Source organism: Apis cerana, linkage group LG7 (genome assembly GCF_029169275.1).
Source record: "Apis cerana isolate GH-2021 linkage group LG7, AcerK_1.0, whole genome shotgun sequence".
In the NCBI taxonomy this organism is placed as follows: Eukaryota; Metazoa; Arthropoda; class Insecta; order Hymenoptera; family Apidae; genus Apis; species Apis cerana.
The window spans coordinates 9,165,453-9,189,943 of record NC_083858.1 but is presented as its reverse complement, the minus strand read 5'-3'; the positions used below and the strand labels follow the sequence as shown (position 1 = coordinate 9,189,943).

The 24,491-nt window shown below is 41.9% G+C and overlaps 2 protein-coding genes across 24 annotated transcripts in view; one reads left to right on the top strand and one right to left on the bottom strand.

Moving 5' to 3' along the window:
- The window catches only part of LOC114577732 (uncharacterized), a 444,442-nt gene that overhangs the window by 40,377 nt on the left and 379,574 nt on the right, over positions 1 to 24,491 (top strand). For 8 of the 10 annotated variants that reach the window (XR_009830536.1, XR_009830539.1, XR_009830538.1 and 5 more), the window contains one exon: positions 17,551 to 17,662. The gene's annotated coding sequence lies outside the window, so the exon portion shown is untranslated. The remainder of the gene's footprint in view (positions 1 to 17,550; positions 17,663 to 24,491) is intronic. The other 2 variants (XR_009830540.1, XR_009830541.1) reach the window with 1 other exon arrangement.
- Positions 1 to 24,491, bottom strand: part of LOC107999294 (gamma-aminobutyric acid receptor subunit beta) — an 81,795-nt gene that overhangs the window by 38,848 nt on the left and 18,456 nt on the right. For all 14 annotated transcript variants that reach the window (XM_062077109.1, XM_062077112.1, XM_062077113.1 and 11 more), the window contains one exon: positions 4,801 to 4,898. In XM_062077109.1, coding sequence (XP_061933093.1) covers positions 4,801 to 4,898 — 98 coding nt within the window. The remainder of the gene's footprint in view (positions 1 to 4,800; positions 4,899 to 24,491) is intronic.

Here is a 24,491-nt window from a genome sequence, read left to right as displayed (position 1 = left end):
CGCATATTTCACAATGACGGGTGTACACGTTGCAAAACGCGGCGGTCGAACGTGGTATCGTAGTTAATTGAAATGCGTCGGCATGGCTTACCTCGCCCGGCCAATCGCCGCCAAGAGAGGCGTTGTTAAAAAAAAAAAAAAAAGTAAAAAGAGAGGGAACAAGCGACAAAAATGCGGAGCTAACGCACACTGGTCAACGGGGCAATTTTATTTTAGGAAAAAGAATTTATCTCATTGACGTTATTTTTATTATTTATTAGCAAAATAATTGCAACAAGAGCTAATCTTTCTAATTACCATTATCAATTTCGCGATTTAGACGAAAGATTCCTAAACGAAAATTAAAATTGCATTCTCTATCCACTCTATCAATTCCGTTCTATTACTTTTATCGTTCGTATCACGATCGGTATTCAGTATCAGCCTCTCAATATTCCATCCTTATTAAGAACCGATACACACGTACATCGAAAGTCTCATCGAAGATACTCGGCGTCGCAACATCGTTACAGCTAACAACAACGAATCTTTACGCCCTCCCATCATCGATCAGCGGTTTAACGAACACCCAACGGCGCATCGTTGCACCATACAGTCCTTGAACTATATCGAATTACGTAGCCACTCATCGATCGAATTCTGTTTGCTCGCTAAATGTACACCGAGCCCAGCGACGAACGACGAACGAGTTTCAGGGGGGGGGAAAAAAAAATTAAAACTCGAAGGAGAGGAAGGCACAGTTGTCATAGATTTTTTACCTTAAAAACCGAGCAGGAGAGAAATCTATCCAGAAGAATATCGAATGAGGGCCGGTTACGGTGGAAGCCACAGGGAGGATCTATTTATCCCGTCTCGAGAAAGAGCGGTGGCCATTTAAATTTTAAATGTTAAAACCTCCGTATTCCCCGGGATCTAGTAAATCCAACCTGTCTCGAATCCTCGGCCCTGGCTCTCCATCTCCCCCCTCGAGATGGAGGGATCGACGATTCGAACGGGGAACCGTGGAAACCGATACGATTCCGAGGCGCCGAGTAAAAGTAAGAGGGGCATTGAAAATTCTCTCCTTGGATTTATAGGCATTTTTGCCTGGCCAGCGATAAATTCGAGACGCGGGCTATAATGCATTCTATTGGACGAGAAATATCGAGAGGGAGAGAGAGGAAAATAACGGGTATCGAATGAAATTCCGCGATAGGCTTCCTTATTTACGACGGATATTTCGCATTCCTGCGTCGCGGATCAATCCATACGAGTTTTTCCCTTCTTATTCCGTAGGGTTAAGATAATCGGCTTCGTCGATGGATATACGAGGCGTGAAAGGTAATTTCCTCTCTTTTAACATTTTAACATTGGGATTGAGAACCTCGTCGATTTGAGATCAAATTTGAAATTCGAATTCTAAGTGTCTGGAAAAGAAGAAGAAATGAGCTAACACGGTATGTACTTTCTAACTTCTAATTCGTTCCGATATATCTTATAAATAAATAAATTTTCGATACTTTACCATTAAATATTCGCATCAACTAAAAATATCTTTCGAAGGATTATTTCGAAACACATATTCATGGAATCTCGTGGGCCTGTCGTTCGATTCTATAAACGCTGGAATAGCAAGAGGATCGATCGTCTCGGGGAAAACAAGGGTGGAAACGATAGGAGGCGGCGGTAGAGTAATTCGCGCGGTCGGCACACTTTTGGGGGGAGCATCCCACGGCATTGTCTCCTGCGGGAAAAGAGCAAGAAACCGCAATTGTGGGCACGCCTCCGTGGGTCAACGTGGCTCTCGGCCAGCGCCAAGAGTCGGCCCTGGAACCGTCCCAGCATGGGGAAACGGGCAGGGAATGAAAATGAACGCGCACGTCCCGTTCCCGAATAAATAAATCGTGTTGCTGTTTACCGTTTCACCTTTCATCCACCTCACGTTCGCGACCAGAATCCTACGAAATTTCCCCCCCCCGGAACGATCTCGTTAGCCGCGGCGTTCGTCGCCAACTCTCCCCTCCTCGCGTTCGAGATCGGATCGAATCGAATTGAAATTGGTAGCCTGCTACGATTGCTCCTCGAACGAAAACTCGTGAAAAACCAGCCGGGAGACTCGACTGTTTTTTTTACAGGGAATACAAAAACGATTGTACTTTTAGCTTATCATTTTCTTGATAGTTGATCAAATTTGTTAAATAATTGGAGAGTTTATAAAAAATATTTCCTGAGATAAAGAAGAAAAATTGCGGGAAAATATGCAGTTTAAATCGAACGTGCCAAGGAAAATTTAAATTGCAAGAAGAAAGGAATAATTTTCGTTATGAATCGTTCGATTTGATCCTTTAAGTGGGAGCTGATTAGCTTCTTGTTTGAAGCTCCGATCTTGGTTGACCAGCGATTGGCCCTCGACTAATTCGAGTGTTAATTGTTCGGCTGATTTGAATACCGATCGAGTCACACCTCCCGTTAAGAATCGATCTCTGACAAGAACTCGCCAACAGCTTCTGCTTTTCACCGATCGAACTGATCAGAAATAGATTAACTGTTCTTAGAGGCGTTAGATTGACAGCTCGGAATATCGATCGATTTCTTATTCCACCCCCGATTCTAATTGCTCTTTAAATTCCACAGTGCATCTCTTCGATCAATTTTCAACTTATCGCCTTATTTTTCATAGATTCACCAAATTGAATGCATATCAAGAAAACTGACTTAATATATTATTACTTATTAGACGCGTACTTGTACCAAAACGAAGTAAATAAAACTTGATATAGCGCGTTCTCTCTACTTCCCCGTTATAAATTTTGGTACGTTCTAACGATTACCAATTAATCTCAAGATGCAACAACGTCAAGGCATCTTTTGCATGGATCATCCGTCGATCATCAACATCCTTCGTCCACCCACGAGATTCTTTTTTTCCGGCGCGTATCGGGCGCGGAAATTCGGAATCGAGATGGAATCAATGTTGAAATTGTAATCGAAGGTGAAGAACTGTGCGGCTGAGCGTGGCCGGAGTGGAGAGATGCCGTTAACGGTAACCCGTGGCAACCCGTGCCGCGTCCCAGCATCGATCCAAGTTTTATCGAAGCGGCCCAGCCCCGCCCTGCCTCCGCGAGGCCGCTCGAAAATTCGACTTTATCGCGGCAATTGAAATGCGGCCGATCCGTAAACAAATTCCTTCGGTCGTCAGCTGGCCCGAATCTCGAACTTTGCCAAGGCGTTACGTTACGCGGGGACGAGTGAGCAAAATTGTATTCTCTTTCCCTTTTTCACCCGTAGAATTTCCGAAACCATCCGAAGGATCCAACTATTGGTACATTCCAACGATTACCAATCAATCTTAAGATCAAGGCTGATCTCTTAACTGAATGGAATATAATTTCTGTGTGAGCACAAGTTACAGAACGATCGGAAGGATTTAAGATAGAACGTGTGAATTTTCCAATAAAATTTCTATCGATGCGAAGTTTAATCTGCGCCCATTATAGAATCGCGTCTTGCGAAGAGAAAGGGCGCGCAAAAATATCCGTTATTGGGGAAAAGAAAAAGATTGCAGCGATATCAACGCAATAATCCCGAGTACGAACGCTTAATTCCTCGTGCGTAAACGTAAACGTAATTCCCCCTTGGATAAAGCTTGTCGTCGGTCCCCTCCCCCCGGGGGAATCGGGCACGAGTGGAGGCAATAAAACTACTGGATCGAAAGAAAGAAAGAAAGAAAGAAAGAGAGAAAAACAACGAATTACTCGTCGTTCGCTTCTGAGGATTTTTCGGATGTTTCCACTCGAGCCCTCGCCCTCCGAATATTCTTTTCTGTATCGGCCGCGACGAGGGAGTAAGCGTCGAAAATATTTCCCCAAGCGTTCCCTTCCCCCGCTTCATTGTCGCGCTTCTCCATCCCTTTGTCACGTACCGATCAACAAACGGTCTCCCCCGTTCGTTCATTATCCGCCCGTTCCCTCAAACCCGCGTTTCAAAAACGCCCTCCCCCTCCCCCGATATTTTAAGTTCTTCTCGAATCGATCCCAACTTTATCCGCTCGTTTCTCCCACCTCCCCCTCCTCCCCCACTTAACGATCCGTTTGTTTCGTTCGTTATCAAAGGGGAAAACGTTTCAGCACCGGATATACATTCAGCCACTTCGAATCGAATCTTCATCCCAAGCACACGGTTGGAATATATTCGTACACGGTGCACGCAGGGAACGAGGCTTCCACCAAGATTTCCTTTCGATTCTCCTCCCTTTTCTTTCTCTTCCCTTCTCTTTTCTTTCTCGAAACTTTTATCGTTGTCACAGATTCGTAAAATTATAAATTCGTATCAACGAATACCTGGATACCTCGTTCGCTGCGGGACGAGGGATCTTTTTTTTTTTCTTCTCTTTTTTTTTTTTCTCTCACGCCCAGTCCGTGCAACGACTATCGGAAATGCGACGAGTAAGCGTAGGGGTATATTATATGCGAGTAAAAAAAAAAGTCAAGATCGTACATCGTGGGCAAAACTTTGGATAAAACGATATACCTCTCTCATACCTGGATATACATGTACACAGAGGCCGTTGAGCCGTTCATTTTTTTTCAGCCTGGACAAAACTGGATTAATTAGTTGGCAGTTTAAGTAGGATAGAGTTATACAGCGATTGCGGTTTTGCCTCACGATATATCGACTCTACCACATATATTAGAGTGTGGTCCAATGATCAGACTATCGATAGCCAGGAGAGAGAGAGAGAGAGAGAGAGAGAGATAGATAGGTAGAGAGAGATAGAGAGAGAAAAAGATATACGTTATAAACGTCGTGTCCCGTACTCACCTCCGTAGTTCGGCCTTACTCTTTTATCGTAACTGACGGAGAACGAGTCCAATATCGCGGAGATGTTGACGTCATTCAGCATACTGCCTCCGCCGGTTCTGTAATATAAAAAGGATAACGATTTTTTTTCCCCTCCATTTTCCTTTCTTTTCTTTCCTACAGTCTTAAAGTCTTAGGTTGAAGGAAGAGGTACGGCTTAACGGTTTGTTAAGCCAAGTTACCACGGGGCAACCGTCGTGTCGAGCAACACGTGCACATACTTTTTTTTAATATGACGATACGGGGAGGTCTGATGTTTTGAACCGGGATATTAAAGTTTCATCTAATAGTGGGACGAGCAAGTTTGAAAAAAGAATTTCAGAACCCTCTGCACGCGTACTTTCCGCGCGTACTGCGTTTTAATTATGAAAGAGCGATGCGACTGCTACTAAATTTAGGACACCGACTTCTTCTCATCATCCGTCTCTTTCTTGCACCTGTGCAAGCACGGTGGAACGAGCATCATCATGCTAGTAGCTCGAGCAGCGAGTTATGTTTATTTCTTTTTTTTTTTTCTCTTCGTTTTCCGCCAACGTTTCCCCTTCTTCTTCTTCTTCTTCTTCTTCTTCTTCCTCCTTTTTTTCATGAACGCTCGAATTTTTTTTATTCATGCATTCGACGAGGAAGTTTAGTTTATTTCTGCATCGGTGTGCATGTGTTTATATATATATATATATATATATATATATATATATAATGTTAAATAGAATTGTGTATCCGAGCAAACGCGGCTCAACCGCGTATCACGGTTCAAACGAATAATATGCTTTTGACGCTTACAACCGACTAACGCGTTTAAATGGTCAATGGCGTGAAAAGGCAAGAGATAATTATATTTTCAGTGGCGATGCGACTGCAGACGAACTTTCTCGTTGAAATATCATCCTGTATTTTATTCAACGATGTAAATAAGCGAGTTTGTTGCTCCTGTGTTTTTCCTCTCTTTTTCTCTTCTTCTTTTCTTTTCGGTAACAGATGGATTTTCTTCCTTCTTAAAATCCATAAACGTATCGATTCGATATTCGATCGAGTTTTCTTTCTTTCTTTTTCAGTGATAGCGAAAAGAGGAAGATTTGATTTTTAGGAAGGAAAAAAAGGATCAAAACATGGTTCGTTTCTCTTCAAAGTTCGTGCCATTTGTTAAATATATTACATGTAGCTAATCTAATCGATACAAAATTTGCGATTTGAATTTAATTCCAACGATTAAGTCTGAACGTGGCACGGTAGTTGCATTTCCCTCCGATAATTATTTTTCAAAGGCATGGAAGAAAAAAAAAAGGAGAGACAGAAAACGGATACTCTCTTTAATATCCAACGCTTAATAGCTTTTTAATATACGAGGTTTCTCCAATAGCGGACAATTTATCGTCCCCCTCTTATCTTACGTTTCCCAGAGATTTCCTCCCAGAGCGGGGAGGCATTGTAACGATTTATGTAACGTAGTCGTGTACGAGGAAACTTATATGCTAAGTTAGAGACGTAAAATGTCCGGGTTTGACTTAACGGGTCAGCAGATATGAGGTCGGTGTGCCAATCAATCGATTTCGAATCAACGAATCCGATTCACGTGATGCTTGACGGAAGAAAATTTTGCGTTATTAATCTTTTGTCCCGATCGAATTCTATTAAAATTAGGAAAACTTTGAATCGCTATAACTTCGAAGATAATGATCCCTGGTGAATCAATGAAAAACCATTAGAAACGCGGAACCTTGCCCTTTAAAACGCTCTTTCATTTATCCCGATACGATTTCCGGTTGCCGAGATATCGTCGTGTAAAGAAAAGATGATTTCTAATCGTTTACCTTAAACCCGATCGAATTCTATTAAAATTACGAAAACTTTGAATCGCTATAACTTCGAAGATAATGATCCCTGGTGAATCAATGAAAAACCATTAGAAGCGCGGAACCTTGCCCTTTAAAACGCCTTTTCATTTATCCCGCTACGACTTCCGGTTGCCGAGATATCGTCGTGTAAAGAAAAGATGATTTCTAATCGTTTACCTTAAACCCGATCGAATTCTATTAAAATTACGAAAACTTTGAATCGCTATAACTTCGAAGATAATGATCCCTGGTGAATCAATGAAAAACCATTAGAAGCGCGGAACCTTGCCCTTTAAAACGCCTTTTCATTTATCCCGCTACGACTTCCGGTTGCCGAGATATCGTCGTGTAAAGGAAAGGGTAATTTTTGATCGTTTACTATCGCCGTCCTTGTTTTTTATTCGAAACTCTCGCTCGCACCTAGTCTCACTGACCTATCCCAAACCACAGACGAGCGACAGACGCGATTCCTGGAAAAACATAGTACGGATTTCCAGGAATATAGGTCATTCATAATCGCCGCATCGATATGAAAACTTTGAACACTTATATCTCGGCAACCGATTGAGATATCGGGATGAAACAAAAAGGTACTTCAATGGCATACCTTCCTCTATTCCCCGAGTGGATTTTAATGACGATATTTTAATTTTTCCTCACGTTTCTTTCTTTTCCCCTTTCTCGTACGAATCGAAATTTTATCCATTTGACATTTCGCGAATGCTGAAGGTCTGCCATTGTAATGTAAAGTGGACATAATTTAACATATATTTTACACAATGTCGACATATTTTATGTATATTCGTTGAATATTTGAATGCATTTTAGTTGCATACCATCTCTTTACATAATTACAAGGTTGGGCAATGTTATGAATATTAATAAATAGTATATGCGGACGATGTTTATACGGAAAATATGTCGTCACGGGCTTTCGCATAGATCTCTTTAAAAAAAAAGCAAAACGAAGAATCCTCAGTTTTTTTAATCAGTTAACAAATTTTTCTTCGTCGAGCAAATTTTCAAATACGATGATTGAATCGGATCCGTTGATACGATGAAATTGATCGATTGACCCGTCGAAGCCGTACCCAGATACGTTAAACAGATGTTTCATTCGATAGTCAGATTAAGATCTCGCGTTTGAACCGTGTTTGAAACGATATAGCTGTGATGTTGGCCGGGTGTGAAACGTAGGTTCGATCGAGATACGCGGTGAAATAAATGACCGTACGCGTGATAAAGTTAACTTAGTGATGCGACAATAGTGGGCGGTGCCGAGGCTTTGCACGAGCTTCAATTATCACGGATCAGTTCGGTGGGGTATCGTGGAAATTCGAGCGACCTTCCTTTCACTGTTAATCGATGCTTCGCTTCCAATTGCGGTTCGCGTAATTATACACGAAATGTTTCTCCAATTCATACTTGGACAATCCGTCTCACATATTTTTCGCTCCCTTCATTAAGGAACTTGTTAATTACATGATACGAGTTTGGAAGCGAAACTTCCAGTCGTTGCAATTATAAATATTTGTCCCTGAAAGAGATTAAAAATACTCTAGATTTTCATCGAAGGAAGAATTAGAATTTTTTCTTCTTTTTTTTTCTTATACAGATAGATCGATAGATATCAGTGTCTCGTGGATTCTATGCTCGGGAAGTTTGAAGTGGCGATGGGGGTATAAGACTAGGTTGAAGGGCTCTTGATTGATTCGAAGGTTGCCGGAATTTTGGAAGTTTCGAGAGCTCTGGTGATTCCGGAAGTTTCACGAGGCATTGGCGTGTTTCAGGGATTCTGAATGTCTCTGGGGAATATAGGAGTTCCGGCGGTTTTCAAGGTATCGCTGTGTTTCCCCGCCTTTAACAGTTTAGGACAGTTTGGGGCGGTTCAATTATACTTGTGGTTTCAGAGGAATGGATGGGAAGTTCTTCACAAGTTTTAACAGATTTTAATTCTACGATCCTGTCGAAATTCGTCGAATCTTGCCCTCTCCAAACGTTAAAATACTTTCACGAGCTTCTATCCTTTACTTAGCTTCTCCTTTCTGGCGAGCTGGAAATTATTATTAAAATTATCCCAAGTTCACTAGAAATGAAGTTATCTAAATTTCTGAATTCGTCAATTCTCGCAAAAAATTATAATCCTTTCTAAAGACGTTTCTCCTTTCAAAATTTCGATTTTCCCTCCAATGACGAAGACCAAAGTTTCGACGGATAATTCATCAATATTCTTTGCCAATCTTTCCCAAATAGTTTAGACAAATAATTTCTTGCTTCGTATAAATATCCTCTCTAAACCCTTCATTCCGCCACGAAGACAAATTTCGCGACAAATTACCGTATTGTTCTTTCCAAGTTGGCCGATGCGTGACGAGTCCGTATAAAATGACGTCCTCGATGCATCGTTTCCCCATTCGTGACATTCCGTATTTTTCGCGAGGTTTCCCTCTTTTTTTTCCCTCCCCCCGATCGAACAACGTCCCTTCCTCTCCTCGAAGAGAGGAGCGAGGAGAGGAGGTCGATCTGGAATGGAGCGGGCGCGCTGGTTCTACCACTGCTATTTTTAAAAAAGAGCTTGGTCGACGACGAGTGCGGAAGTGCCTTTGACCGTGTCTACACGTGTGTGGGCGTAGGCGAGGCCTCGATTTATATCGAGCAACTTCCAAGAGTCCAACTGCGAACTAAATCTTGCGCAACGATATCTACCAACAACTTCTACCGCGATAATAGGTCAGAGGTTAGGCGTATCGATTAGATACCGGCTCTTAGAACAGGGGGAGAGGGTGTCAGAATACCACGGTGTAGACAGTTCAAGTTTTCTATCGAAGTTGGGAAATCGGGCCCTCCGGTTCTCTGGGATGAGGAAGGTTTGGGATTTTCTTTTTTTAAACGTAGCAGGTTATTTTTTTAGTAACATTCTGCTCGAATTTTTATTACTCGTTCGAAAAATGTACATATATATCTTTTTTGGAAAATTTTTTTTAGTATAGTATCCGTGGTTTTGAGAAATTAAGATAAAATTTGTATACAATGTAATCATCCTATAATTAATTTAGTTTTGTTGTCGTTGGTTATTTTATTTTCGCGCAAATGCGTTGCAAAAAAAGGGTTATTGTTTATTGAGAGAGAATTTTGTTAATTTTCGGCAAATTCGAGTTAATTCGAGTTTCTACTAATGAACGCTACGTCCAGAGAGGGAATATATTATAATCATTTGGGAACATAATTTCTTGATTACGGATCGTTGTAATCTACTTACACCTACGTTCGTTAATAGTAATTCAGGAATAAATATTAGAAACGTTTGTTTAATCTTGTGTAAAAACATATGCCATCGGATTATCGTGTATTACGTGATATTCCAACGTATAATTTCGATAACGTATAATTTGTACTCCTTTCTCGAATATAACTTTATTCGCAGGAAGATATTCGCAGGCAAAATCGTTTTCAAAAAAAAAAACCAAAAAGAGATGTTCTATGATTTTGATCAAAGTTGGACGATATTCTTGCATATTAAATTCCTCTACCTTGATCCAAAAATTATTCGAGTTATTCTCATTCATCGAGATTTAAAATTATCGTTAGAATCATTCTTCTCACAGAATCTTCTCTAAAATCCGAGTTCACTCGGAAAGAAAGGTCGAGAAACGAAGAAAAATATCGAAAAATAGACGATGTTAATTGAGAACGAGACCTACATTTGGCTGAAGAAATTAAAAAAGAAAAAAAGAGAAAATCTTCTCGATTTCTCATCTTCCCAAAATTGCCTGCAAACTTCGCATACGGTGATCTTCATTAATCAATCGGGGTCGCTCTCGCGCAACCTTCCCTCGTTAGTATCGAAGAAGAAAAAGAAAGGAGAAGAAGAAGGGGGAAAAATATCGAGATACAGTAAGGGTGCAGGCGACGTTAATTGCAGGGGAAGTGGCAAAGTGCCGGGAAACTTGGAGCCACGGTAAATTCCGAAAGGATTAAACGCGCCATGCGGAGTTCGCGGAGTCACGTGTGATTAATTCGGCCGGCTCAAACTTCTCCTTCTCCCCTCCCTCCCCTGCCGATGCGCCAAGAAATACCAGCAATTTTACTTCCCTCGCGAGAAACATCATCCCGCCGCAAGTCGTTATTCGAATTTCACCTGGCCGCGATCCTTTTCGACCCTTCTCTTCCTTCCTTTTCCTTCCCCCGCCTTTTTTCCACGCCGCCTCTCGCTCGAGAGGCCTCGACGCCGCCTACAGGCCCCTTTAATCAACTTCGACTCGAGCGATCCCCTCTCTCTGCCGTTGTCGAGCAGATTGTCCTCGATGGATGACATTTTCGATCGAATATTCGGTAGACGTGTTCGGGAAGAAGCGTGGAAACGCGTGAATCTAAAGGCCTTTTGCAGGCCTCGCTTCAGAAACGTCGCCCGTTTTCCACCCCTTTGAGGAATTATTACCAGCGCTCGTTCATCGCTGGGGTACCTTCGTGTCATTCCTCGAACAGATGTATATATATATTTTTGCTTTTGAAATGTGCAGCGGCACGTTTTTATAAAAAATTTTATAATAATGGCGCACTTAGAATTATATGTATGTTCGTTTGCATAAAAATTAATGCAAATTAATGCAACGTTAGATTTACATGCTAACGTAATATTATTCTTTTTTGCAGGTTTTTAGTATTATTAATCGATAGTTGTAGGTATAACAGTTGGATTGTATTAAATGCCAATGATTCTACAGTGTATTTTTTTAATATTCTTCTCAACGATACTCGACGTTTGACATTTTCATATCCGTTTAAAAATTCGGGATGCAAGTATGTGGGATAAGGGAGGGTATTTTCGTGTCGATGATCGCGGGGAGAGAAGAAAAGAAGAAAATAAGAAAGTTACCCCCCGTCAATGTCAATCTGGGAAGCGTTGAACCGGGAACGACGGGGGGTTAGCCGGTGATCCGACATTTCGCGAGCCACGACACTGTCGATGGACGCTCGAGCATCTGTTCGAACACGTTGTTGTCGCGTAGCAGAAATGCCACGCGGAGAGCACAAGTTGCGAAGAAATTACTAAATAATGTGGGGTATTATAATCATGAAAGGAGAAAAATTTTTATCATCATTTCCTCTTCACAGATTGTATCATTCATGATTAATTCCTAGCTCGTGCTTCCTTTATTTGTCGATCACGGTTTTTTTCAATGACAATTTGTGTATTCGACAAAATAATTCATTTGAGAAGAGAATTTGAATAACGTCGGAGAAACATTTTTATTTTCATGAAATATCGGAAGAAATCTTACGAAAAACAATTCTCACCATCTCCTATTTTGTTTCTCGTCTCCGATCCCTCGCCTCCCCCCTCCATTTATCAATTTTACGAATCGAGTTGCACCAACTCACGTCCCTTTCCCCCTCGTCGAATCCACCCATCCCGGGCATCTTGCATGTTGCGACAGCTTTATCTTCCATTCATCGCTCCTTTCCGTTGCCAAGAAAACGGGATGATAAAGGATGGAGAGATCAAGAGTCGCCGCAGAACATATAGTACACGTAGCAAGCAGTGTATCCAACAATTTCTCTCCGCTCGATCGTTCCACCAAATCCCTCCTCCTCCCCATATCTCTCCTCGATTTGATTTGTGCCCGGCCTGGTAGAAACTAGCTTTACTGTCCAAGACAGTAAAATGCACAGCCCCTCGTGGCCGATTTCTTTCCTTCCCTCTCGAGGATCTCTCTCTCTCTCTAACTTCCATTCAATGCCATATTTTTTTGAAGGGAGGGGGGAGGTAATTTCTGCAATACCGTTACACATCTTGATAAAACCATTTCCTTCTTTAATCGATCTTCCGAGATACGCGCGCGATGGATAGAAAAGTGGTCTTCAGATAAGTTCTGTAACGAGATAAATTTCTTCTTCTTCTATCTCTTTTCGGTGAAGGAAATTATTATTAAATTTCGTCCTTTCGATTGGAACAAGCATATTTTTTAATGTTACAATACATATTTAAAAAGAGAATTATTCGACACAATTGTATTTACACGCATGTCCAACGAAATAATAAATTATAATAAGAAATATGGAAAAATCAGGGGAAGAGATATAAACTTGTGCAAATTTGTGTTATCCCCTCCTAATTAATCTAATCTAAGAAGCGTGGAAACTCTGTCGTAGAGAGAGGCCATCTCACTTCCCATCTCATCAACCCCCTCAACCTCCCTCCCTCAAGTATTTTCGCCAACACGAATTACCCTTTGTTTATCAGCCCGTTCGATCGCTTTACAAGTAGCCGCGCTCCCTCCCTTTGTTCGCCAAGTTTCGGCAACGTCGTTGTCGCCGCAAGTGGTGGCCCTTGTCGAGATCCCCCTCTCGCAATTAAGAAGTTATCCATCCAGTCCTCGAAATCGATCAACTACACGTACACACGTATCATCTTTTCGATTCTTTCCTTCTATCCTCGGTCGCCAACCACTCCTTTTCCAACCCCCCACGGGGTCGTGAATTATTCATGATCGAGGCATCGTGTGAAAAACTCGTGCACAAACGAAGGGTTGTAGTGTAGCGATTCGCTAATATTTCTTTCTGGGGAAGGGAGAATTAAGTACTTCGGTGACGAACCAGTCCCGATTAAATTTCTATCTTTTCCTCGGTTAATATTCCTGGGAAGGGTAGTAAAGGGTGGAGGAGTATCGAGTGGAGGAGTGTTTTATTTAACGGCCGTTTTACGAGATGCGTGTTCTCTTCTTCTCCTTTTTTTCCTCGCCCTTGAGGGATTAGAGGGATCGTTAAGAGGGGTGTGTGTTTTTTGAGGTTTTGTTTTTCGGGGTTTTTAGGGTGCGATGTACATGTTTAAAATGGCGCAAATGGGTGGAATTTATCATCTGTTATTATTACACTTATTTTTCTTTTTCTCTCGAAAATGGATAGCTAATGGTGTGCGAATTTGTTGTTTATATCGATCGGTTGTTTTCAACATTTGTATTGTAGAATGTGCGAATGAAAATATCGGTTAAATTATATAAATAAATATAATGTATACGCAGAGAGTACATATAAGTATTGTTTCATTATTTATTGAGAATTGTTTTTTTTTCCATCGTGGGAAGGGGGGGTAAAATTATTTGTCAGCTATGCGTTAGCGCGATGGTAAATGAATTATTGAATTGTTAATTCAATCAAATTATTTTTTTTAATAAAATTCAATTTTAAAATCAAGTTATTAATCAAAGTTATCGATTACAGTTTGGTTTTATATTTTATTTCGATTTATTTATTTCCCATCTTTCAATTTAAACTTTTCACATTTTTTTTTAATGTATTCTTTTTCGAATCCGTATTAATATTAAAATCAATCGTTCAAACTTCTACAACGAAAACTAATTCTTTTTTTTTTTTTACGAATTCGCGAATTTCGGCGGATGAAACGATTGATAAAAGGCCGATCAAAAATTCGGAAATTGTAATAAATTTTATTTATAACCGTTTAAACCGTGAATATTTTTGCATATTTGTAAAATCAGCATTTCGCGCGAGGATCACAGAAACGTTTGTTAAATCCATTTTCTTGTTTTCCTATACATTTGGCAATTAAAAGGAAATACAATCTTAATACATCAACGTTAAAGCAATGAAAACATGATGAATACAATAACAATATCGAATTTTTCACGTGTTTACGTGTTATTATTACTTTTCCAATAAAAATCTTTAACCAAATGGAAAATAAAACGTAACATTTCGGATCAGAAATGTTCAGATAAATCGGTACATGTATCCCAAATTATCGACAACTTCTTAGAACCTTTCGTATTTTTCATTCCACGTGCAACAGCATAAAGTCTAGAAGAACACAAGGGAGCCTAATTTTCCAGTCGCCTCGCGATCGAACGACGGGGATCCTCCGCGTTCTCTCCTCCCCTCCTCCATCCTCTCCATTGCCGCGCGTAATTATCAGACGACGGCTTCATTGACGTCGTGCGATGCTATTTTCACGCGGCGACCGGCAATAAATAACGCGCGTAACGGGATCGGAGAGGAAGTTTGTCGGGAAAATAACGGAAGGAAAAAGAAAGAAGGAGAGAAAGGAAAAAGGAAGGGGAGGAATTCGAAATAAGAGAGCTCGGATCGTCCATCGTTCCGTCCATTTGTCACTGTCCGTAAGGGTGTCGGCGCCCTTTCGCGAATCTTTTCATCCTTGGCCGCCGCGTCGAGAATCTCACGTAACAAATCCACGGGGGATCGATCATGCGCGGAGGATTATTCCCGCGAAAGGGGGAGAGGTGGACACAGTGCGATTGGTTTTCAGAATTTCCTCCCCACCGATCGTTCGTCTTTTCGCTCGGGCTGAGGGGAAGGTATATTTTTTCGTGTTCAATTGGATTTTGGAACTTTTGGATCGTCACTACTTTGGCGATAAATGATAAAGCAAAAGTTTTAAAAGTGTATTCCTTTTTTGCGTAACGTCAAAATGTAATTTTAATGATACTCTTTCACGAGTTATTAAATTGGAATATCGGATTGGTTTAAAAAAAGTGTCTTAGCGATGGTTAAAGCGGAGATGTATTTTTTTTACCGGTTAGACGATAATGAAACTATATTTAATACGTTGTTACCTCGTTTTTATTATATGTATATTTATGGAGTGTAAAAACTCTCTCTCGCGGAAAAACAGTATCTAGCGACTAATTTTAAGAGTGAGAAATATACACTCGACTCTGTTAAATTTTATTGAGAATTCTCTTGCTCCTTCTGGATAATTGCTTTCATCCTATTTTCATACGAAACGCATTACATCACGAAACAATCAATTTTCTTTTTTTCTAAAATTCTCAGAGAGATCGAATCATTTTTGACCCCTTTTTTATTCAATTAATCAAACAATGCACTTTCCAAAGATGTCTTTCAAACTCAAAATACGTATCTTGTAATTATTCCGCGATAAAACAAATGAGTTATCAATTTCTAAATTGACCCTATATATATATATATATACATCTCCTTCTGGATGATCGTTTTCCGCCGATTTTTAAAGGCCTCGACAGGGAGCAGCCGAGCATCGTCCCCCCGTTAAACGACGCGTTCAACGATACCCACGGCCATTTCCGTTGATTTTTAATCGAACGGAAGACAATTGGCCGAAAGTCGGAGATGTAGAAAGCTGTTTGGAATATCGCCAAACCGGTTTCCGTTGGAAGCCGTTTTAAAATTCAATTAAAACGATTACCCCGAGACCGAGACTGTGTGTCGCGCCCACGTTACACACTCGCCGTTACACGAGTTTTAATAAAGGCGGCGATGAATTACCTTCCATTGTCGGCTAACCCAAGATCGAATCTCCGTTTTGTAATCGGATGCGCCGAATACCGGTATAAACCGATTTTTCCAACTTGCCTCCATGTTTGAATATAGTCATAGGATAATAATTTTCAATCTTCCATAAGGAATTACGTAATTATATATACATTAAAAAAAAGTATCCTATAAATTGCAAGTATTCTCTTTTCAGAATTCGATATATATATTCCTTATGAAACCTAGCTATTTATTTTCACATTCAGAAGAAAGGGAGGAAATGGAAAGAAAATCGAAAACGTATCTTTCAGAGAAGGGAGCCCCATAAAAACATCCACACACGCATCGATTAATAAATTCGTTGGCGTGCATTTCAATTAGTTACAGCAAATTTTCAAGCGACGTCTCGTTCCGCGCGAATAAATCTCATTTCCCCTTCCTCCTCCCCCCCTCCGATCGTGACATCGACGCGCAATTACGAATTCGCGTCTCGGTGAAATTAAACAGGAACGGACGCCTGGGAGAAGCAGCTTCGAAAATCCACCCCTCCTTTCTCCTTTCCAGCGCGGACACTTGCGTTGCACCTGAGGGAGGGACGGGACGGGGTGGTTTTCGATTTTCTCCCCCCGTGAAGGTAGGAGAAATTAAGAGAGCGGAGAGATAAATGGGAGAACGGTTTGCAAAACGGTTTACGTCATAGTTCGGTAGTTAGGATAGAAAAAGAGAGGGGAGGGGTGGGTGAGCGGAGGAATAGGGGTCAGAGGGGAGTGCAGCAGCATCCAGCAGCAGCGAAGCTTATCGACGCATCTGTGTGAGCCTGTGTGCGCGAATTTGACGTCACCGGCCTCACCCTCGCGCCCCCACACCCCTCTCTCTCTCTCTCTCTCGGTGTGACGCCCTCTATGTGGGTTATGACGATAGCGGCAGGGGGATACGCGCTCGGTTAACCCCTTGGCTGTGTACGTATATTTGGTTCAAGCTTGCGAAAACAGCCGCGTGCACGATGCGAAGGCATCCCTTGGCCAACTTTGCTTACGCTTATAAACGACACACGGGATAAAAAGGTACACACACACATATACTCACACCGGACCCGTTATTTTCCCTTGCTTATTTTCTCTTCCTTCCTTCCTTCCTTTTTCCGTGTCGTCTGTCTTTCTATTTCGAGAGAACAGGTGTAGTTATATTCTTCTCGCCGAAAGGCTACCGATTTTCGACGAAAAATCTGGAAGTCGTGGTTTCACCGGTGGAGTAATAAGAGAGTTGGGGAGAATCGGGATTAAGATTGTTCTTCTTCTTTTCGAGTTTTCCAAATTTCTCTCTCCTTCTCGATATCATTTAAATGATTGAAAAATAACCCTTTCGCCAGTATACCAATATTTCTTATATATATATATATATATATATATATATTTACACGAGAAAGAGAGACAAAGAGAAATTGGATATCAGCTAGCGTCTCGGATCAATGGAAACTTTAATCCATCCCGTTTTGCACGTTTCAAATTCCCCCACTTTCTTCTCTCCTGATTGTTTGTCGAGCGACAAGAGAGAGAGAGAGAGATTACGATTCGCGTAATCCTCCTTTCATCCGTGTTTCTTGTTTCAGGCGGCTTAAGGAGAGGACCATCGTTGCGAGAGCGTCGCCGTTTTCCAGGCAACCACTTCCGGTATTTAGGTAAGCGACACTGCTTGCCCACCAGTTAAGAAAGACGAAGAAGGTAAGCCTCTATTAGGTAAGCCTCGAATCTCTCGTTCCGTCCATCCTTCCCGTTCTGTCGTTTGACTCGCGAATTAGCTCGAAAAAGAGGAGGAAGAAAGAAAAGGAGCAACATCTTGCGGCCGTTCGGGACGTTCTCTCGGTGGAGAAACGTTTCCAGATGTGCTTTCTCCGCGCGAACGTTGGCGTGTTTGGTTTGTAAATATGGGCGGGCAGGGAAAGGGTGAGAAAGAGCTTTCGAAACGGATTCTGCCGTCGTGGCGTTTCTTTAACTCGTCGATAGTGCTCCACGAAAAGATATTCCCCCAATTTTTTTATCTTTTCTATCCCGGCTCCAGCATTTCGAAGACACCTTCGAAAACTGGACGCGTGGAAATTCTTTTTCCAGAGATAAAATTCGAAAGCATCGATACTTGCGTAAAGAAGAAATCCCCTTTTCAGAAGAAAAATTCGAAAAGCCTAAAATGAAATTTGATATTTTTGCGAATAATCTCGACAGAGGGGGAAATTTACAATTGAGATTGTTCGAGGTTATCTGGGTCGTGGAGAGCCTTATTTTTGGGGGAGTATCCGCGAGTTTTTAAGATCCCTCGATGAGGCCAACTTCCGAGGATTATTTCCCTAAAGGGCGCGGTTTACACAAGCGGGGAGCCTCTAATAGATTCAATTGGAAAACACCCGGCCCGCGAAAGTCTCGAGAATCTCGTTTAAGTATCGGGTGGATTTTCTTTGGATCTGTTGTTGGCGATGAAGCGAAGCGTCGTTTTAACAACAAACAAGTTTTTTAATTCAATTGAAACACGTGCCCACTTCTTCGACAATTTCCTTCGCCACGGCTGTTTTTTTAATGAAGAATCCACGAGGATTATCCTCCTCGTGGCTCCACGCTATCGCGTCTAAAGAATCTTTACTCGTTGAACCATTGAAAAATGTCAGCTCTGGCGCCGTGTCATCATATTTTTTTCAAATATTCCATTTTCCACGTTTCTTCCGCGATACCCGGTGCAAATTATTTGGACACCGTTTTTAAAGGGAAATTTGCTTAACTAGAAAAATTCTGGCTTTAACGAAGGTATGTATATATATATATATACACGTACATGTACACTTATGTGTATAATGGATCGTGAATGGAACAACTTTTCCTTTTTTTTTTCTTTTCGGTGGAAAACTCTTTTCGAGCAAGCGAAAGTAATCTTTAAAATTTCAACGTTCCTTTACCTTTCAGATATCCCCAATTTCGTTTTCATCGTTTTACGAAGAATTACATATATTTAAAAATTCGTTTGAGAAGTTTTGTTTAAAAAAAAACGGAGCAAACATTGGGATTGCGAGGGTGGAAAAGTTTTATCGTATTCTTTTCTTTTTTTTTTTTCAGTTTGGCACGCGTATTTTTATTTATTTTACTCACGACGAGCAATATACCGGAAGAATCTCTACAAAACTCCTCGAGAATAATGAGAAACATTTTTCACACAGATGGAATCGTGCCTCGTATTAGATTTCCCCAAAAGTTTCCTTTCTCCTATGCAGATCTCCCCCATTTTCCCAGGAACTTTCATGATTTCATCTTTCCAGAACGACTTTCCACTCTCCCTTAAATATATCCAAACTACCAGATCGAAATATCATTATTTTCCACCACGGTTCCGATCAACCTCCCTCGGATAAATAAATTATTCTCGATTACAGATCGATCGTAAAATTTTCCAAAAGAAAGACAATACAGAGCGAACATATCCGGATTCGGACAGACCCCTCTCCGATCCCAATTTCGTTTCACTCACGTGAACTCAGGCTGACGGCCGACCGGATGGCGAAGAAGCCACGGTTGCTGCGCGTCAAACGAAGCCCGCGCTACGAGGGGGAGGGGCGAGGACGGAACGAGGGCGAGGGTGAGACACGGCTCATTAAACGTCGACCTCCTCCCTCGGCAAACGGACCAACGGCACAAGAGCTACACGCTGGAAATTGTTGTGCAAATACGACTACATTTATCCTGCAGCCTCTTGGCAAGCGCCATATATTATTCAACCAAGAACGCTGCTGCGCCTCCCTCCCTCCCTCTTTCTTCCTTCTTGCTAAGGAATCTCGATTTGGATTCGTGTCTGCTCGTATTTGGAACGCGATCGTTCCGCCGATCCAAACGATCTTGCGACGGAACTCTCGATTGCGGATGTAAAATGCAAGAGGAGAGGGAGAGAAAGAGGAAAATATTGACGAAGATTATTTTCAGACAATTTAGAAATTCCTCGGGATCGAATCGACTCGAGATCCCTGTTGCAACGTCATCAATGGAAGATGACAAGGGGTGCTCTCTATCGCCATTCACCGCCACTCTTGACCGTGGCCGTGTTGCGATGGACGTAAATAACGGAGCGGCTACGTGAATAAGGGAGATCGTAGATACGCAGCAAAGAGGCAACAAAGACGGCGGTGGCTTCTCGTTGTCTTTACTGCCACTCTCGTTGCCCCTATCACACGCGTTCCACGATCGCGAAGATAGAAGTTGGCCGCAAGGAAGCGACCACGACAAGGATGGACCTTTTCGAAAACTTCTCTCTTCTCTTCTATCGAAGCGAGCAACATCTTCAACCCGTAATCCTCGTTACCACGAGGTGAAATGCCACTTAAAGAAACTCGCATTGTCCGCGAGAGAAAGAAAAATTCACGAAATCCGCCTCCTTTACGCCAATTTCTCGGGACGTGTATACGTGTAATAGTTGCTCTGGGAAACTCGTTCACTTTCCTCCAAAACTTTTTTTCTCTCTTTATTAATCTATCCTTATTTTTCGCTACTTTTACAATTCTTGCATACAGTTCCTTGTTTATCGATACAGGTGTGCCTGAGAGTTAGATCAGGTCGAAATTTCGGAGACACGAAGGCAAGGGGGGGAAAAGAGCGTTGGACGAGGGAGGAATTTCAAGGAGCGAACTCGGAAGAGAGGCCATCACGGGCGTCTGGGTTAGGTCTTCTCATAAAAGTTTTCTCGACGGCGCCGTCTCCTATATTTCGCTGCGAGTAAATTCTCCTTAGTCGTCCTTATTACGATTCGTGGTGGTCGGCTTATCCGTGGGGGGATGTGCCCAGAGAATTTAGATAAGCATCCCTTGGACCGTGTCAGAATCGAAACGATCATCTCTCTTTCTCGTTCTCTCAGACCGTTTCCCGGCTGGGTCGAGTCGTTTAAAGGAGGCTATTAGGACCAAGCAAGCGACCACTATTTTCTCGGCCTTAGCTTTAAAAGTGCATCCACCTACCACTCGTTGAGTCGACTTGGTCGTACGTGTCCTTGTTGAACGTGAAACGTACCGGGTCGGATCGACAAATCTCTGAGTCAATCAAATGTTAGGTCGACGAAAAGATCAACGAAATTGCATCCTGTTCTCCGTTATTAAAGTCGATAATATGGCTCGTATAATTAACCAAGATCGATGATACTTAAGACGAGAAACGACAACGGGCGACATCGTCTCGTGAAACAATCTTTTAATATCGTCCTCCGTTGAGACTGATGATTGACGCCTGGATGCGGGCGGATTTACTTTCCCGTCTTTGCTCTCCGCGAAGATCGTTTGCCCGCTTTACGTAACGCGGAAAATATAATTATCGAGAGACTCTTTCTCTCCTCTATTTTTCTTCCAGATGAATCGTTTGGATTCCGTTACTGTTCCGTTCAACGTCTCGAATTTAATGGCTTTCTCTCTGACTTAAATTAGATTCTCCTTACATTAAACGCTTTTTATACACGCCATTTATCGATTTTTATCTGGCGTTCAATTTACACACATATATTTCGAGGTAATAAGGACGATTTTAAAATCGTTGGAATATTTTCAAGTCGAACGAGAACACGGAGATTTCGCTCGTCCCGACGGAATGAAAGGAGGAAGATTAAAAATTGCGTGAAAAAAATCTGCTGGATCCAATCGTCGACTCCATGCAACGTTCTAGGCCACCATTACCTAATGGACACGGCCAGTCGAACGCAACGAGCCGTTATCCTTACGACTTGTACCAGCTCGCGTTATTAAAGTCCACCCTCGTTCACGGAACGTTATAACCGGCCGGATTAACCGGTCGCCCGTTTTTTACGCTAGAAATGCGCGCTCCACCCGGGTTTACACAGTTGTTTACGCGTTTCAACGCTGCTCCAACGGGGCGGAGATGAAATCCCATAAATCTAACGTTGTTTCGTTCAGGATCCTCAAGATATTTTTCCTCCTTTTACGCCGACGGTTATCGTTTCACGGCTGGCTGCTTCTCCCCAAGCGTTAAACTTTATCTCCCCGGTTTCTCTATTTATTAAACCACTGCAACTTTTTCGTGAAAAAGCCCTCTAACGTTTCTTCTTCCATTCTCGAAATCAAGCTCGTCCAGTTTCATCGAACAAGTTGGAAGGAACAGTTTAAAGGATCTGCTGCAATAAAACTGGCATTTCTTTATAAAGAATATTTAATACCCGAACGAGATTAAAATCGTAAAAATCTCGCTTAAGAGATTAATACCAAGTTGGCTCGAGTCGTAAAAATATCGAAAGAACTGTATCTCCTCTTATCTCTTATCACAAACAGAGAGGGTTCCAGAGTTTTTATATTTGAAACTTCGCTGTTAATCAGTTATCTGATTAGCGGAGCATCCGATCCACGTCGGATTTCTCAACGAGCGAGGATCTTTTTCGTCGATCCTTTCGAAACGATAAGTCGTTTTGTATAATTAAACCGGTCGTGATTTAATGCTTGGGGGAGGAAGAGGCGGTTGATAAAGGCGGACAACTGTTATCGACGATAATGACGGAACGGAAAATGGGGCGTGCACGCGAGAACGCGATGATTTTGACGGGGAATTGGTAAAGGGGAGGGGATCGATAAGCAATAAGCAGTAAATCGGGACTGCGCCTCTCCCTCGCGGCATGCAAATCATTCGAGGGAGGGGGTGGTGGGCCTCTAATAAGTGGCTGCATACCCAGAAAGGAGAAATTGCGCGATTTCGACCCGAGGCTGGATTTGTGTGCAACGCGTGTGTGTGTGTGTGTGTATGTATGGACGCGCAACTGTAATCTTGGCAAATAACATTTTTCATTTCGGCTTCGGTTTTTGCCCCGGAAGAAATGCAGCTGTGGCACGCTATCATTTTTTCCCTCCTCTCTCTCTCTCCTTCCATTGTACTCGTTTCTTTTTTAGCGCCTCGTTTCGTGCTAACTTTCTTTCTCTCGGGAAATTTTCGATTATAAGTTACGTTTTTCCTTTTCTTTTTTCGTTTGCCCGTGCAAGAGGTTTATACAAGTTTGTTTAATAAGATCTATAGAATCGTCAAACGCGATGCGAGTCTGATCGAGCGGTTGATTGAAAGTAAAAAATTTGTAAAAGGAAGAAATTGAAGCTCGATTATCGGCGATGGCGTAAAGAGGCATTAGAAGGGTGAAAGGTTTGCTCTTTAAAACGTCGTTATACTTATCCCCTATACGATTATCGATTCCCGAGATATCGCCGCTTAAAGAAATGCGATAATCTCTAATCATTTGCCTGGATTGAACCTCGATTTAAAATTAGGAAAACTTTGAATTCCGAAAATAGCAACTTTCGATCGACGAGTGAACGAAACTCTTTCGTTTATTACGACTTCCGGTTCCTGAGATACCGCAGAGAAAAGGATAATTGAATCACGTCACGTCGAATCTACCCCAAAACTGCTGCAGACAAGCGACAGGCTGATAATAACTCCATTCATGATCTCTTTGAATTCTTATATTTATATAACGAGACGAAAATCTTCTCCATTTTATGATTATCGATAAAAAAGTTTCCACTTCCTTTCAACCACCAAGTGGACGCAATTTGTTTAAATTATTTGTCCCCGAATTGTCCCAAATCGAATGTTTGAATACGTTTCAACCTATAAAAATCTGTTTATTCGTCGCGAAGAGAGAAAAAAGCAATTGTGGAATATTTGATTAAGCGAATCAACGAACGTTCGTTGTTCGTTCATCGACAAACGCGTCGATGAATCGGGCTGTTCGCATCGTCTTGCAAAGTTGGTACGATTTTGCTAACTGTACCGAGACCTTGTCACAAAGTTACGCTTTATCGCGTGTTTCTCGTGACACGAGCCTCGGCTTACTTCGTGATCTGCCAATCACGAGTTTCGGCTCGTGGAAACGCGAAGCTATCGTGGCAGGATTCCACGGAATGGAATCGACTCGAGGACGACCCGTTCAATCTCGCCTTCGTTCGACAGCAAACGAATTCAAAATTAATCTCGCTCCAAGCTTTTCTTCCTTCTAACAACAACCGTCCATTTCCTCTTTCGAAAATGATCGAAATCGATACGTACATTTTTAGGGAGGGACGGATAAGAGGGGGTGAGAAATAAGGAAAGGAGAGTTCGTGATTCTTTTTCGCATCCTCGAAGAGCGCGAAAACAGATAAGCATAGCCCTCGAATTGCCACCAGTTCGCCTATACGGTTGTTGCAACACGCAATGAAGATCGCGATAACGGCCACTTTAGATCCCTTTTCCCTATTCCTTTTATAGTTGGCTATTCTCCATTACGTGTATATTGTTTAATTTTGCGCTATTGGAACAGTGTTCCACGCGATATTACATGCAATAATCATCCGAGTATCGAAGAAATAAGAGTTGAATTGTCATTGTCAAATCCTTGGGGAGAATCGATATCCTTATCTATATCTTTTGGAATTCTTTTCTCAGAGAAAGTCATTTTTAACGTCGAAATTTTCTCTTTTTTTGGAAAAATTTGGGACCCTCTGTTGCCGGGCGGGCTTCTCTCTCACAGTGGAATTGTTTTCCTGTTTTTCTTTTGTCTGAA